The sequence below is a fragment of the Schistocerca piceifrons genome, chromosome 4 (assembly GCF_021461385.2).
Source record: "Schistocerca piceifrons isolate TAMUIC-IGC-003096 chromosome 4, iqSchPice1.1, whole genome shotgun sequence".
NCBI lineage: Eukaryota > Metazoa > Arthropoda > Insecta > Orthoptera > Acrididae > Schistocerca > Schistocerca piceifrons.
Genome location: NC_060141.1, coordinates 787188666 through 787206982, shown reverse-complemented (window position 1 = coordinate 787206982; position 18317 = coordinate 787188666). Strand labels below are relative to the sequence as shown.

Here is an 18317-nt window from a genome sequence, read left to right as displayed (position 1 = left end):
ACAAAGACTGCAAACACTCACAAAATAGCATGTTTAAAACTTTCTAATAATCTTCCAATACCTGGTCCGACATTGCCCTATAATATTTTCAAAGTTACGATTTGTGATTCGTTACTCAAATCCCCATTTTACAAGATAGCCAAATATTTGAAATAAATATAATTGGCATTAGTACTTCAGGATATTTCTAAAATATATGAAACTGAGTTGTAAAAACTTCACTGTAAAAATTATTCTTAATTGCATTTATAATATTCAAACCTATTCTGCTGTAAGGGATCAGTAGTGAAAAAATTGAAACTGAAGAAAGACAGGCAAGGTTTGGGAAACAGGTAGACTTAGAAAAGTCATCCAGAACCCCAGTCAGGGGAGAGAAACCAGACGGAACGAGAAGGAAAGCATTGTGCAAGAGATAAGAAAAGCAGAAAGCTAAGTGCATTGTATGTAGTTGAGGTGGTGGCGGCGGGTGGGTGGGATTCAGACAGGTCATAAATTAAGAGAGAGAGAAAACTAAAATTGAAGAAGGAATAATTACTGAGATTAAATACTGAGACCAAATCAATAAATGTAAATTAAGGCTAGGTGGGTGGTGAGAACTAAGAACATGCTGCAATGCCAGTTCCCACCCGAGGAGTTGTGAAAAGTTAGTGTCTGGGGGAAGAATCCAGATGGCACATGTGCTGAAACAGGTGCCGAGGTCAAGACTATCATGTTGTAGAGCCAATGTTCTGCAACAGGATATTGTGTGATGCCAGCCTACACCCTCTGTCTATGTCCATTCATACTGACTGGTAACTTGGTGGTAGTTGTACTAGTGTAAAATGAAAAAAGTGTTTACATAACAGCTGGTACACAACATGTGTTGTTTCACAGGTGGCTCCTCGTTTGTCAGTGGATGCCTTTGTTCACAGTAGGGCCAATAAAAATAGAGTACAAGATAATCATTATGAATATTATGTCACCTCTCTGATTTAACAACTAAAGTACCTCCCCATCTAGAAAATATGCATATGAACTTTAAAAATGGTTATACAGCTTTGACACCATGTCTAGCCCACTGTATGTTTACAAAACTTTAGATATAGTAATGTGAGTGGATTTACAGCATTTCATGTCTACTGTCATAGTTAATGTTTAATAAATGCATTTAGAAAACTACGTTCTTTGGGTTTGAATCATGCATAACATGTGTCATCAATCAACAAGATAGATTTGGGAAACTGCCAAAGCAACCTCAAATTGGTCAGTACAACTAACTTTTAACAGCCTTGAACTGAACCAAGGTGGTTCTCTTCGTCAATAGTTTGGACTAATATTGTGCCAGATGGAATGTTGAATTTGTAATTTTATGACTGCAAATTGCAAGATGTTGCACCCCAAAGACTTTGAGAAGGTCCTCATTTGTGGAGTGGAAATCTTTTTGTCTTTGAAATTTCATAGTTTTCCCGTCTCTTCTGATGCAGAAAGTTGTATTGTCTCTTTTTAACAGATGGTCCACTGATGAAGTACAGCTGAAAACATCTACTTCCCGTTCAGGTTCTTATCCATATAAACATTAAGAATTTAGAATATGCTGTTTGATTGACTGTATTGTATTTTACCGAAATCCAGTGACATTTTAAAGTGTTGAAGTTACTTTGTTAGGCTCGGTTATAATACTTGCATCACTGGCAATGAGAACTATTTCTGCTTCTTCAATATATGATGGAAGAACAGCAGCAGATCCAATATTGATTTCTGTGGTACACCAGTAGTCGTATTCTAAAGATACCATTTCATTTCACTGAAACTTCCTGGCAGATTAAAACTGTGTGCTGCACCAAGACCTGAATCTCTGTTCTGTCTGTTCTGATTAAGCATTAGGAAGACTGGGTACTTTATTGGTAAAAATTGGCAAATCTGATGATATCTGAGAACATCGCTACACCACAGACTGAAAGCAAGCCACAATGAAGTGATTGGAGAGGCAAGCTGGCACCATTAAAAGCGAGGCCATGGTCACCAGTAAAAGCCAGGCCATGGTCATCTGATGGTAAGTTCATGGCTGCACTATTGTGGGCATGCAAAAACTTTCTGCTGGCCTGTTTCCTGCAGAGACATCAGACCTTTAACACACCCTACAACTTGATGTTACTCACAATATTTAAGCGGCCTACCCCTTATAAAGGCACTGCATATAGATCAGAGGAGTGTTACATCTCCACTACAATGCCAGGCCTCACATTGCAACACTAAGCGAACAAAAATTTACCAATATGCACTGGACTGTCCCTGACTGTCCAGTTTACAGCCCAGAATTTCATTGAATGATTACTCAAAGAATCTCTTGGTGCAGAGCACTTCATCAATTTGTAGATGCAACTGTTTGCTTAAATTTGTTTTGGCTACTTTCTTCCCCTTCCCATGAAAGTAGCTTTAAAAAGTTAATTGGGGATTAGCAAAAATGCATTAATAAGATGGGTAATTACGTGTAAAAACAATAAAGCAGTAAATTTGATTATTTTTTTAAATAAAAATGTTATTACTAAAGGCTCATTTATTTTTGACCTAAAGTCATACATTGTTTACAATTATGAAACTGAAGTGTTTGTTGGGTTTCAGGTGGAGACAATTGGTGATGCCTACATGGTTGTATCTGGTTTGCCTAAGAGGAATGGAGATGATCATGCAAAGGAAATTGGATTAATGGCTATTGCTATCCTAGATGCAGTGAAGTCTTTCACGATAAAGCATCGTCCAGACACACAGCTAAAAATTCGGATTGGTATACATTCAGGTGAAAATTGAACAACTGTCGGTGCAGTTGTACATGTGACATTCAAATTAGAAGATACTTAGGTACTCTGAAAAGCTCTGTATGCTGCATCATGAAGGGTATTTTATGCCACATAGTTATTCACTCTCTTTCCACATCCATTTATGGTAGCATGAGGAAAAATGATCATAAGCCTCTGTATAACTAGGTCGTTTACCCAGTCATCACGAACTTCACATAAAATATATGAATTGTTTCAGAGTCTAATAACATAATATTTATTCAGCCTAAAGATTTCTATGAGTGGAGTGCTACCTTTCTATTACTATTAAAATTACACTGCTGGCTCTTAAAATTGCAATACCATAAAGGTGGCATGCAACAAACCTCAAACTGGAATGATATGTACTACATGCTTGAACATGTAAACGGTCAGTGTGTCAGCACAATCACAAAAACTATTTACAAATAAAACCATCTACAGTCTGTATATAAGTGTTGTGTACATAGTTCCGCGTAGTCAGCGCGTACACAACTTTCCCACTAGAGCGCGCCCCACTAAGCACAACAGCGCAGGTGCAGCGCTCATCCGTCTCCGCACTCCGAGATGGCACTATCTTAGAGACGGACCAAATTCTGCTTCAGCCGATCCGCGCATTAATATGTCACGCAGCCGCTAACGTAGAACTTTTTCTCCTCGCAGATCACCCTCGCGCAGTGATACATGAGTGCGCAAGGTATTATAACGAGTGTACAGACCTCCGATTAGTCAGTCTGCATTAGTCTGCATTTGTCTGTACCAGTCAGTCTATAGTCAAGTTTGAGTCTGCGCTTAATAAGATTATCATATTCCTGTACATAGCCATGAAGAGAAATGTATAGACACTTTGTCAAGTATCAGAGATATGTGAGAATAAGATTAACATACCAAGACCAAAGGAACTTCAGATTGTCAATTGTAAACAGCATCCAGAGTCAAGTTACATAATATCTACGATTTTTATTATTTTAATAAATGTGTGTGAAAATTAATCAAGTTCTGTTTAAAGTTGGTCACCGTCAATCTGCTACTCTAAGCATGCAAGTGGCATTTCTATCGTCTGACCTAACGGCAGAAGATAAACACGCCACGATAAGACCACGAGACATATTGCTGACACTCACCTACTTCGTTAGAGCGACAAGTCAAATAATCTGATGGTGTGTGTACCGAAGGTCTTACAGTACGCACACCACAATAAGGAAATGTTACATAGTGGGTTTCTTGTTCACAAATGTATTTAAATTTTGGGTGTTTGTGAAAATGCCGTTGCTATTTGTGTTGGTCGAAATCTCATAGCTCAAGCTAACATACAGTCAATGGGTTCAGGAGGCCCATACTCAATTCCACACAGGATGTCAATGGCCCTAAGCAGCTAGTGGACAGACATATTCTTCACTATGCCACGGAAGATTGTACATTTCCATCATGTACCTTGTGTCACAAAATAGGATTGTTTGCACCAAAACACATACCCATACAGAGTCCCACAGATTGTCAGCATGGTTGGTTGGTTGGTTGGTTGCTTGGATTGGAGAAGGGACCAAATTACGCTGTCATCAGTCCCTCCGACCTTGTAATAACTAAAACTGATAAAACCTGACACTATAAGAGGGAACTACAATGGCCATAAAATTACAAATGATTGGCAGAGAAGGAAGGAAGAAGGCAGAAGAAGAGAGAAGGGAAAGAAAGCGACAAATGACATGAGCATGAAGGAAGAAGCACAGGTAGACAAGATAGACACTAAAGATAAAACAGACCCCATAAAGAAAGGAGTGGGAAGGCACAGGGAGGGGTTGAACCACCAAGTCCAGTCAAAGCCAGACCAATCAGGATGAAGGGAGGAGAAAGATAGCCTGCCATACCCTCCACCCACCAATAAGGTTGAAGGTCCCACCCTTAAATAAAGCGATAAAAACCCCCATCACGAAGAAACCATAAAATGAGATCAGCCACTGGTAGTGTGTCAGGAAAGCTAAGAGTCCATCTCAGGGCAGTTAAGTTGGGACAGTCCAGTAAGAGGTGAACCACAGTCAACATCGATCCACAATGACAGAGAGGAGGGTCTTTACAATGGATGAGATAACTGTGAGTCAGCCAAGTATGGTCGATGCAGAGCCAACCTTATGAGAGGCCTGTAAGGAGGACCACCACATAGTTGTAGAATCCTTTATCGCCCTGAGCTTGTTTGGCGAAGGAAGAAAGTGTCATTCTGCACTCCAAAGTCCCAGTACCTTATGACATAATGCTGAGCAAACGTCTATTTCTGGAATGCCAATAGCAAGGGATGGCCGGTTAGTAGACAAATGAGCCTGTCAATCGGCAACTTCATTGCCAGGGATCCCAACATGGCTTGGGGTCCAAATAAAAACCACTGAGCATCCACGTTGATCAAGGAGAGAAAGGGAGTCCTGGGTAGCTATGACCAATTGGTGGTGAGGGAAGCACTGGCCGATAGCTTGTAATCTGCTCAAGGAGTCACTACAGATAGTGGAAGACAGTCCTGAGCAAAAGCAGACATGGTCCAGTGCGCACAGGATGGCTACCAATTCTGCGGTAAAAACACAACAGCCATAGGTGTGAGCATAACCAGTGTGACCAGCAACCATGGAGCTATCAGTATAAATCACTTCTAAACCCTGGAATGAACTGTGGAGACAGTAAAATTAGTGGTGAAGGGCCTCCGGAGGGACAGAATCCTTTGAATTGATGGAGAGATCAAGACAGAGCTGTGGCCGAGAGACGCACCATGGAGGGGTAAGAGGAGAAAAGAGGTAGTAAATGGTAAAGGGAAGTGATGGAGGTCAGAAAAGAGCGATTGAATGTAGGCAGCCATGGTAAGCCCACATCGTGGCTGTCACCGCATGAGGTTGATCTCCGTGTCTGGATAAAGGAGACCATAATTAGGGTGCTTTGGGGTGCAGTGAATGAGGAGCACAAAAGATATAGCTGTTGGCGCAAAACTTGCAGCAGTGGAATCCCCGCCTCTGCAAGAAGGCTAATCACTGGGCTAGTCCAGAAGGCACCAGTCGCAAGTCGTACCCCACAATGGTGGATGGGGTCTGTCGAAGGTGATGCAGAACCATAGACAGGACTCCCATAGTCAAACGAGACTGGACCAGCACTTTGTACAATTGCAGTAGAATAGAGCGGTCTGCACCCCAGGTGGTATTGTGCAGACATCTAAGAACATTGAGATGTGACCAGCACATCCTCTTCAGCTGGCGAACATGAGGCAGCCATGTCAACCAGGCATCAAAGACCAGACCCAAGAAGCAATGGGTGTCCACCACTTAGAGGGATTTGCCATCGAGAAACAGGTCGGGATGGGGCAGAAATGCATGGCACATGACTTGGCCACAAAAAAGTGAAAACCATGGGAGAGGGCCCAAGATTGCACCCAGTGGATTGCTTCCTGTAGACAGCGTTCTGCAGCGCCCATAATGGAGGAGGCGATGTAGACACAAAAACCATCAGCATACAAAGAGGGCGACACCGTTGGCCCAGTCGCCACGACCAGTCCATTAATGGCTATGAGAAAGAGAGGGACGCTCAGCACAGAATTCTGTGGAACCCCATTTTCTTGCTGAAGGGAAGTGCTGTGGGAGGAACCAACTTGGACACGGAGAGAGTGACAAGAAAGGAAGTTACAGATAGAAACAGGCAGAATGCCATGAAGGCCCCATTCGTGAAGGGTGGTGAGGATGTGGTGGTGCCAGGTGGTGTCGTAGGCTTTATGCAGGTCATAGAAGACTGCAATGAGGTGCTGCTGATGGGCAAAAGCCGACCAGATAGCAGACTGCAGGTGGACCAAGTTATCCACCATAGGGCGGCCACAGCAAAAACCACCTTGAGTCAATGACAAAGCGTCGCGGGATTCAAGGATCCAAAACAGCTGCCAACTCACCAGGTGTTCAAGGAGCTCACAGAGGGTGTTGGTAAGGCTGATTGGACGGTAGCTATCCACCTGGAGAGGGGGCTTCTCAGGCTTCAACACCGAAATAACAATGCTTTCAACACCAAAATAATAATGCTTTCCTGCCACTGAGTAGGAAATACCCCCTCACTCCACAGATGGTTGAAAAGGGTCAGTAAACAATCCTAACGAATTCCCACTTGCTAAATGGGGCATTCTGAAAGCTCTTTCAAGAGGAGGAACATGAGTGGATACTGAGGTGATGCAGAGGCTTGGGCAAACTGTTGAGCGGAATGCTCTGCTACAAAGTCTGGATGGGTAAGGACACCACCACACACAGAAATTCCTAAAATGCTGGTGGGAAGACGATGGCCAAAAATTCGCCTGAGTTTCGCCCAGGCTTGTGAAGAGGGAGTGTGAGGAAATATGGCAGCCAAATGTCATTCACAGAAAATCTGTTTCTGAAATTTTTTTACGTAACAGGCCTGGTCGCAGAATCATTTAAAGACCAGAAAGAGAGCAGTAGAATGGTGCCGCTTGAAGTGTTGAAGAGCACAGCGGCAGCCTCTTATGGCTGCAGCAATTTCAGGAGTCCACCAAGGTACCATCTTCTGATGGGGGGAACCCGAGGAGGAAGGGATGGCTGAAGCAGCTGCGGAAAGAATGGCAGCAGTCAAAGTTTGTGTAGGCTCATCATTACTGCTGTGTGGTAGTACAGTGGGGATGGTAGCAGAGGAGGAGGCACCCCATTCATTTTAGAGAAAGCCCACCTGGGAGGGTGACGGAGCAAGATACACTGAACGAAGGTCAAAACAATTTGGTAATGATTGCTGTCACACAAGTCATTGTGGACACCCCACTGATTGGAAGGAAGAAGGCCAAGACTGCAGATGGAGAGGTCAGTGGCAGAGAAAGTGCTGTGTGCCACACTAAAGTGTGTGGGAGCGCCAGTTTTTAGTAGACAGAGGTTAAGCCCTGCCAGAACAGCTTCAACTGTCCTTCCCAGGGCAGTAGTCGTGTGACTACCCCAAAGAGGGTTGTGGGCATTAAAGTCCCCTAGAAGCAGCAAGGGAGAAGGGAGTTGTTGAAGAAGGGTGGTTAGGGCAAGGGATGTGGGTGGCCTGTCAGCCGGAAGGTAGAGATTACAGATTGTGATTGGAGTGGCCAGATGGACCCTGAGAGCGATTGCTTCCAGAGTGGTATGGAGGGAACCCATTTACTAAAAATGTCCTTGCGGACCAAGGTGCAAACACCACCAGAAGCCGAGAGGGGCCAATTTGGTTCCGACAGAAAGTGTGGAACCCACGAAGGGTGGGTGAATAATAATTGAAAAAATGGGTCTCCTGGAGTGAAATGCAAGCAGCAGAGTAGGAAGAAAGAAGGCGCTGCAACTCCAGGAGGTGACACAAATATCCATTATCATTCCACTGAAGGATTCTCAAGCTGGAGTCTAAATGGGAAGTGAAAGGGGCTGGAGCCGGCCATGCCGCCAAGTAGCCATCCGCCACTGATAAGGATTGGGTAAAGTCCATATAGGTGGGGATAGACACTGTTGGTTCATTGGCTGGAGGAGGGGAAGGTGGCACCTCAGGGGGTACCAGAGGGGCCTTTTCCTTGTTCCTATGTTTCTGCTTCTTCTCTAGTGAAGGAAGAGAAGGGCAGACTGCAGCAAGATCAGGCACAGACTTACATCTGGCAATCTTGACGCCCACCAGCTGCGGATCACGCGGCCGATGTGGAGCCGCAGATCGCCTTTCAGGGGGGTGCTGGGAAGAGGAGTCCCGGGAGGGAGCTCCAGTACTGGCAGCTGCCGAAAAAGGGGAGCGTTTCTCCGGTGGAGGAGGGGGAGCAGCACCTGAAGGGGTGGGTACGGTTACTGATGGGGAGGGGAAGGGGTGTGGGAGAAGGAAGGTGGGGAAGAAGTTGTTGGGCGAATGGGGCGGGGCTTGGAAGAGGAGAGGGTAGGAGGGAATGGACATAACTGAAGCAAAAATAGAAGTTATAGGCTCAGGATGGAGCCAGTCATACTTTCGACAAGCCTGTAGGTAAGTCGATCTAAGGATCAGTCTTTCTTTCACATACACCAGGCATGCTGGAGAAAGTGGAGGATGCTGCACATTACAATTTACGCTCACTGGTGGGGGACCACAGGCATTCACCTGTGTCCAAACTGAAAGCATCTCATCGGCGGTGGAATGTAAGGTTTTACATCACAGTGATACATCAACACCTTGGCCTTCTCTGGGAGGGTATCCCCCTCGAAGGTCAGGGTAAATGCACCTGTATAGATGTGATTGTTTTTAGGGCCTCGTACACAGCGGATAAATCGAAATCCTCACCACTCGAGGTTTGCATGGAGCTCCTCGTCAGTTTTGAGAAGAAGATACTGGTGGAAAATGATGCCCTGTACCAAGTTCAAAGATTGGTGGGGCGCAACAGAGACTGGGATGTCACCAAGATGGTCACAAGCATGCAGGGCTTCAGTATTGGGCAGCAGAAAAGGTCTTTATGAGCAAAGAACCAGACTGCATTGTACTCAAAGGATTCGACTTCGCCGTACTTATCTTCGGTCACCTCCATGCAAAACAAAGGCTTGGTCATGGCAAAACTTTCGCCATCTGTCCTGGTACAAACCAGGTACCGAGGGAAAGGTTTCAACCCAAGCTGGCAAGCTTGACCCTCTTCCCAAGGGATAGCCAAGGAGGGGAAGGCCAAAGGATCAGTAGGAGGAGTGTCATGTCTTGTATCACTCTTAGAGATGGCCACAGAATGGCCAGGATGTGTCGCTTTTGTCGCTTCATGAGCAAGTTGTCTGCCCACGACAAATTGCCTCCGATGAGCGCGTGACGTGACAGCTGTTGACATTAGATTTGTTTGAGCAGTTTCAGGAGGTCTCTCGTGCATGCGCAATCGAGTCACATATGGGTAGTACCTTCTCCTGCTTCTGGCTATGGATGTGTGGCTGGGTGCCACTATCTAGTATTGCCCTGGTTCGGAAATATCGTAGATCCGGGGCTGATGCACAGAGCAGTCTGAGTTGTGGTGGGGAGGTGGGTAGTCTCCACATGGTATGTGTCCATGTTTAGTAATTTTGCTGTTTCCTCTCCATTTATTACTCCCACATCAAATGAATACAAAACAGATTTCTATGGCCGGGAGCTATCAAATGAATTAAAATACGTTCACATAATTACGGAAGGCTAAAATATGTTGTTATTTGCAGGTTTTACATCCACCTTTCTGAGAGTCAACATGAGATAATACAGTACTGGTACTCAAGAAAATTTACATCCGAATCTGGACATACGAATGTGCACTTTAAGGCCAATTATGTATTTTAGTATGGTTCACGAAAGTGTCCTCTGATGTCTTGTTTCTTTTGTGACACAGTGCAAGATCTTTTAATGTTTTACATGTACGAACATACGGGCTTCCTGTGTCATCGTAGCTGCGCAAGGGGCGGTGGCGCCTGTTATCTGGCACTCTGTGGCAACTGCTGAAATGAATCAGCTTCTAACAGGTCACGGAAAAACATTGTGGATGGTGGTTTCAAAAGCATTACTTTCAAAGTAAATTTCCTTTTACACAAAATGAACTATATGTGAGAATGTATGAAGAATTTCTTAAATCACAGAGCATTTGACCCTCAATTATAAATCAACTCTTTGAGGACGACCATCTAGAAGAATTTCTAGTCCAGAAGATCAGACATTTACGTTGTTATTAAAAATTTTACTGGCAAATTTATGTGATATATCTTAAAGTGTAACACGCACAAAAAAGATCAACATTATATGTGGAAGCTTAGCTTCTCTTGCAGCTTAATAATCTTTGAGAGTACGATTATATGTGAAACCACTGTTTTTCTTGTAGCAACACTATGTATATTAATTTAAACCATCAACTTTTCTTATTTGTGTGTTCTTGCTATTTAAGAGTGATTTTGCTATTGGCTGACTACATCACGTGTCCTATGTTGTCATCAGCTGGCGAGATCACATGACATGAGCTATGACTGGCTTACAAAAGCGCGTTACAATCTAGATTTCAGTGCCTTGGAAAGTAACTTATGGTGTTTGGTGGAATTCGAATTCATATCTTCATTAACACGAAAATATGCGGCGTACATGTTGCTGCTGCACGTCAAAGATCTTTCCAAAACGTGCGCCCCCCCCCCCCCTCTCTCTCCATCCCTTCTTTTTCTTATTTTATGCAAATCTATTCATCTTTCCATATGATTACACATATCCATACCCATCATAATCTGTTTTACACATTCTGATCTTTATCTGCCACTACACTTTTTTGGCTCTCCTACTTCCAGTGATAAGTTAACTTGGAATTACTGGGTAGAGTGTCACTAACTTATTACTCAGATGAAGATTGTCAATTAACTTATTTTCCTCTAATGCTTTTTTCAATACATCTCAGTTTTATATATAATTTTTTCGTGTACTATTTATCGTTCTTTTGTAGTACCACATTTCAGATGCTTCCAGTCTTCTCAAATGTTCCCTTAGTTCACTTCCATACACTGTTGTACACAAGACATGTATTTCATGATCATCATCTGCAATTCCTTGATACCAGATGAGTTGTTTCACTGAAAGTATTTTGCATATGGCACTTTGTCTCTAATGTGCCCAACACTTCTACTTTCTTGAGCAGCAGTTTTTTTCACAAATTCTATTGCCAGTTGCTGGCATGTTTGACAGTAAGATCATTAGTGCCCTTCTAAAATCGTTTAGAGTGCCTCACTTAAGGAGCACATTGTAGTATCAGAATATGATACAATAGAAAAGGAGTTGAAGTCATTTACAAATACAGAAGTATTTCAAACTAAAAACATCCAAAAATAATTAAAATCCTGTCTTTAATATATAGATAGTTACAAGCATTTTGGAAAAACATGATTTTAACCTTCGTAATAGATTAAGGATTAATTTTGTTCTCTCACATAAACTGAGAAGTTGTTGGACACTGCCAGTGTCATCACTTTTCATGGAGATAACAACCCTAGCGACATCGCTTGATGCCTGTTAGCATATCAACCAGAATCAGTCCAAATATGCCAACAGTTACTGATGGTTATTCATTATCCAGGAGGAAGTCTTAGGTGAAAAGGTAATTTCATGTATGATAATGAGCCAGAATACTTCGTTCCACCTGAATGACTGAATGGTGCTATGCCATGATCAAGTGGTTCATTTATTAATGAGAGATTATTCATCCTTATTTTCTGCCACTATCTCTCACTGCTCTCCATAACTGTAGTAGTAGCATTGTTGACATGCATAGTTCACCCTGAATTTACAAGACATATGGTTTTCAGGCAACACAAAGCTTTCAATGGCTTGCAAGCAGGTGTTGAGGGAAAGTGGTTGCGAGTGGTATTCATCATTGATGAATATGACCACACAAATTTCAGTCATTTCCTCAGTAATGCCATCCTTTCTGTGTTAGATTATCATCTCTGTGCGCAGGAACAACAATTTCTTTAAACTTAGTATCTTGGAGACCAAACCTTGTTTGTGTCAAGAGCCTCTGTTCTTCCACATGAACTTGGAATCCATTTACCTTGTTTGTAATACAGGTGACATTTTGGCAATGAGACTTTTTCTTGTACTTCTCTTCTACTGCTTGCCATTCAACAGATTTAATCCTTCAAAGCTTTGTAAAGCTTTATGTGTGCACCTACAGAAATGCTATCATCTCTTTTTCAGTATAATAAGGAAAACATTATTTTGTGACATTTTGTTCATTGTAGCTTTACAACCAGTTTTTTCTGAAAGATTATACTTCCAGTACCTTTTGTTAGCAGGGTCAGGTGTTTATGCTCTGAGTGTGGTACATCCATCCCATTGGAAACATTTAATTTTAGAAAAGAAAATAATCACGAACTCATTATTTATTGGGAACATAAATTTTGGTCCATACTGAGCCCCACTGATCTGGACAAGCATAATACAACTGGATTGCTAATACAACTGGGGTGCAGCAGGTGTTTAAGAGACTGACCACTAACAACTTTTTTACCTCAACAGACATTTACCCTTTGGAATTGAGCACACCATGAGATTGAGGTATTCTAACAATTCAGGTGGTTAAGCCAATATTCTCTCATAATAACCCCCCCCCCCCCCCCCCCCAATTACACTTTACAATGGTTGCTGAAGTGTTCAAGGAGACTAGTGCCATTGACAGTGCCTACATCAAGAGACCTGGTGCACCAAACCCTTAACCTAACACATCTCAAGTTCTCACTAAGTTCTCACCATTCAGAACTGCCCAGACTGCATTTGATGCTTTACTGGATTACCACAGATCTGGTGAGCATTATACCCTTAGAAAATATGCTACATGGCTCTCATCTTAAGATTCTGCAGTTGTGGTAGCCAGCTGAGCTTGGAATCTAGTATGGGGTCCAAAAGACTCACACAGGTATGAAAACCAAGAATGGTATCATTAAACTGCAAGTGAGATGAAGTAAGTATTTTTAATGCAGGTGGAACTGACATAATTTTCTCCTTACAGAATAGTTCAGATTACAAAATACTGGATAATAGTGAGCATTTTTCATGACTCTTACTCTTTACAGCAAAGAGGGACACATCTGAGACAGTGCTTTGTTTGATATCACTCTTTTGAGTGAATTTACCAGAAGTGATGCTTCCAAAATAACAGAACGAAGTTTCTGAGGGAAAAGATTTCAGTAACAGTGGATAGCCTTAACAGTGGCACTACCTGTGAAATTGCCTGAGAATATTTCATCTCCAGTCATAGCAAAGGCCTTTTAAATGTAAAATATGAGGTATTCCATGTAAATGAACTAGAAGATCCTATATTTTTGACCTCAAGGCTGCTGATCAGTCACTGGAATCCATGACAATATCAAGTATTTAAGAGCATATATGTGAAGTGATTTATGTGCAGTGCTCATATAAATCTAAGTGTACAGAATATCCCAGAAGCAATTGTGTAATTCACACACACAAAAGAGGTCACCTGGAAAACTCTCATTCAACAAAAACATTGTTCAATGGTTTGGGGCTCTTATGGAAAAGGTAAAAATGTTACAAAGAAGGGATCTGAGGAGGAGCATAGCAGAGAGTCTTTCTCACAACAAAACCCCAAGAATTCATATTCTGCAACAAGAACAGAAACATATTAGTTCCTTAAACTAACATCTTGGGTAATTAGAGAAACTGGAGCTAATACAGAGAGGTGTGGATATCTTCCTTCCCATGTATCATTGGTAAGTGGAAAAGGGGGGGGGGGGGAGATGAAGGGCAGGATTATTGTGTTGCTCTAAGTGCTCTCTCTGTGACAAACTGTGTGGTGGCTTGAAGAATACAGGTGTAGATGTGGGTCCATAGTTTGCAAACTTCCAGATTGACAATTTTAACTCTCATTTTCCAAACACTATGTTTTATCTTCAGATATAAGGGATAATTTTTTCTTATGGTCATCTGTCCATTTTTTTCTCAGTCTCCTTATGTTGCTACATCCTGCATATTATCCCCTATGTATGCAGCAGTTATAGTCACTGGCTGGCAACATGTGGGTTAAGGGTGCATTTTTTGCCTCCTGCACATATTTATCATTTAACAGTTGTGATTTCTAGAAATTTTCTGAGTCACTTAATTATGGAATAATTGAAACTGATACAACATTCTGTGTATGTGTAAACAGGAACACTCTTTGTTGTTGTAAGCCATTCAATTCTGTGTGTACTTCTGTTGTGTTCTTAATAAATGTACTTTTGGTTTGGACATGTTAGTTTTTTGTTTAGACACTGATTATCTTGAACAACATCATTATTGTTACACAAAATCTATCACCTTCGTGGATACAAACATGAGTACACACAGTATACAAACAGCACATCCTTCCTACAAAACTTAATTTTGTTGTACCACTGGCCAGAATCAAATGTACATCAGGCATCCATCAAGTGTTTCTGCAAGACATGGCCCATGATCTCATAAAAAAGCTGAAGAGCTGAAATTATGTTGCTAAATATGAAAGGTGCTATGACATGATGTGCCCTGCCAGTGCCTCCTTTTACTTAAGCAGAACAGCTCAGTGGTGGCTTGATGACAACAAGGAAAAGCTCAAGAGCTGGACCAAATTTCAAGCTGAAATTAAAAACACATTTGGTGACAATCAGAAGCAAGTCCACATAACTGAAGAACAGAGTACAAAATGAGGGATGGTGACACAGTTATACAAAGTGCTTTGGCACTGTGACCCACATAGGAATGAAGTGAAATGATAATGCCGGATTGTTGGCTGGGGGGCCCTACGGGGAAAGTTCAGGTGATGCAACACTGGGGGACTTGCATATCGGTGATGATGAAATGATGATGAGGACAAGTCAGTACCCAGTCCAAGAGCAGAGAAAATCTCGAACCCTGCCGGAAATCGAATCTGGGCCCACTGCTTGGTAGGCAAGCATGTAACCACTCAGATAAACAGGTGGACGGTCAACAGAGAACCCAAAAATGACAGAGACCAATAAAGTTTATCACTAATTTCAGTAGCGTATGATATCAAGTGCTCTTTTTCAAGGATATCACCACACCAGAGGATTTTATCAAGTTACAGCATCATATTGAAGCATTGCACCAGGAACCAGTGTGTGTGCGATATATTTTCAACAGAATTCCAAATCTCGCACTGATGGTTGTCAGTGGCAGATCAGCTGAAGTTCACATTGCTAGCAAGGCAAACACAAAATGAAAACATATAAGGGTTTATTATGTATATTAACATCAAGCACAAACAGCCAAAAGCGGCAGAGCTAGGAGATGGCAGCATCACTAATTCAAGAAGTAGTTTGTCAAACAGTGGCATCAATCTGATTGAGGCTGACTAACACTGAGGAATGGGCTTAGCAACTCCAGACATATGTTGTAGCAGTCGAAAAACTTCTTAGATTCTCTGTGACATGGATATTGCTAGCTCTATTACCAGTGTTTGACCACTGTGCCAAACAACAGATATCTGGAGCATGGAGGACAACATTCTAGTATAGCCATGAAGTCTTTCACAATGTATTAGTTGTATAAATGTTCTGATACATTTTTAGTATTAATTCTCTGCACTGCCAATTCTTAAAGACATATATTATTAGAAAGTCTCTACTTTGTTGAAAACAACATGTTGTTTTTAATTGTAATCATGGGTATGTAGCTGAATCAACAACATTTATGTGTGTATGATTTATTGTGTAATCAAAATGTAATCAATCAGCAAGAAATATTATAGGGCTGTTCAGGAAAGGCCCATCCACTCATTACTCGTGCACACTTTGGTAGAGTTCGGGCAACCTGTGTGCATTCGCACAGACAAAGGTCAATGGCTGGGTAGCCTTTAATTATATATATATGAAGATAGTAACTGTTCTCGAAAGAAAAGATACCATCTTTCTTTCGAGAACAGTTACTATTTTCATATATATAGTTAAAGGCTACCCAGCCATTGACCTTCATCTGTGTGAATGCACACAGGTTGCTCGAACTCTTACGGGAAACACCAAAGTGCACACGAGTAATGAGTGGATGGGCAAATATCCAGAACAAAATGGTGTAACGAAAAGGACTGACAGACCAATTTGTGGTATGACACAGTGAATGTTATTTGAATCTGGTCTGCCTAAGAAACATTGGGTAGAGGCTTGCATTACAACAGTTAACATTAACAAAAATGTTCATCACTGAGCACTCAATGGTAAGACTCCACAGGAGTTATGGAAAGGAAACTGTCTTCTTAGAACCATTTGAAAGTTTCGGCTGTTCAACCCTTCTCCATATAATACACCAGATCTAAACAGATGAGAGTGGGATGCCAAAGCTAAAGAACTTTGTTTTTGTAAGATTATGGTGAAATACCTAAATGTTACAGACCTTTCTGCAGAATGAGTGCATGAGAATACAAGGGCATCAGCTGTAAATAAGATTACTGTATGTTCTGAATGGACAGTACGCTGAACAGGTTGAGACAGAAGGAGTAGTGGAAGTGACGGTGTAGACACCAATCAAAACACAGACTACATTTAACATACTCAGTCAGTGGTAGATACACAGGAGACTGAGATGTTGCCGAGAGGCCCTGATGTTCCAGAAGAGGTCTAGCCAGTAAACCAAATCCAAGGAGTACCTGGATTATGTAACCTACTTGGTAAGTAATTTTTCAAAGTTAGAAGAAGGTCCTGTGAAACTGGAGGATACCATGTTCCTTAACATGGTGACAGAGAAGACTGGAGAAAGGCCATGAAAGAAAAAATAAAGTGTTTCCAGAACAATAGTGTTCGGGAACTTGTGGTCCCACCAAAGAGTAAAAGTATTGTATGTAACAAGTGTGTATTTAAGTAAAAAAGGAATGGAGATGGTACAGCACACTATTGCTGGACTTGTTGGTAAGGGTTTACTCAAAAGTCTGGAATAGATTACAATGAAATCTTTTCATCTATTGTGAGGTGTACAGTCTTTCCTAAGTTTGGCTACAAATCTCAATATTAAGAGCTACCATTTTGTTATTAAGACTGTTTTTATATGGAGCCTGGAGGAAACTATTCTCATGAAGTAACCAGGTTGTTTTGTATCAAAAAGGAATGAGGTAAAGTCTATAAACCACACAAGGCCATTTATGGTTTAAGACAATCATCTATACAGTGGAATGAAAAGGCAAAATGTGTGCTTTTAGACCTAGGATGTGCTGCAAATACCGATGAAGATTATGTGATCATTAAAAGGTCAGGTTGAAAACATGATTCAAATGGCTCTGAGCACTATGGAACTTAACATCTGAGGTCATCAGTCCCCTAGAACTTAGAACTACTTAAACCTAACTAACCTAAGGACATCACAAACATCCATGCCCGTGGCTGGATTCGAACCTGCGACTGTAGCAGTCGCACGGTTCCGGACTGAAGCGCCCAGAACCGCGTGGCCACCGTGGCCTGCTTGAAAACATGCAATTGTTGCTTTGTAAGAAGATGATTTTTATGTCTTTAGTAACAACAATGAGATGAAAGGCTATCTGTATCGGCAAACTATCTGAGCATTTTGATGTTCAAGATTTAGGAGAAGCAAACTCCTGTCTAGGTACCTTTATAAGTAGAAACGGGGACGAACGTAATTTAAAACTTCACTAGAAGAGCTATTTTGCAGATGTGTTGAAACGTTTTAATATGTGTGATTGTACTCCTGCAGGAATGATAAAGGTGGCTGTGTTAAAAATTTGGGATGTACAGGGGTGATAAATTTCCAGTGCCGTATCAGGAACTTGTGGGATAAATAGTCTTCACAGGTTTGCCATCAGATCACGTTGTGCAAATTCCACAATATTTCCTCAGAGCAACAGTCCTACATCTTCAGGTGGTTCAACCTTGCTGGTAGCTATATATGACTGATGGTAACTGCACATTGAAACCCCATTTCTAGAACATGTACGCAAAGAATGAATGCGCAGGCACGGAAATCATGCATACGCAATGATCTGCAGATAGATGGTGCGATGCTCAAAAGCCCTCTGCTGAAAACTGCAGAGTGGTTCTCCTGCACATGCACTGTACGCTGTGTTTACAAACAGTGCAGCTA

The 18317-nt window shown here is 41.9% G+C and overlaps 1 protein-coding gene across 1 annotated transcript in view; it reads left to right on the top strand.

Annotated features, from left to right (window-relative positions):
- The window catches only part of LOC124796171 (atrial natriuretic peptide receptor 1-like), a 316630-nt gene that overhangs the window by 229093 nt on the left and 69220 nt on the right, over positions 1-18317 (top strand). Inside the window, exon 9 of the mRNA XM_047260262.1 lies at positions 2602-2776. Within this exon, the coding sequence (XP_047116218.1) occupies positions 2602-2776 (175 nt within the window). The remainder of the gene's footprint in view (positions 1-2601; positions 2777-18317) is intronic.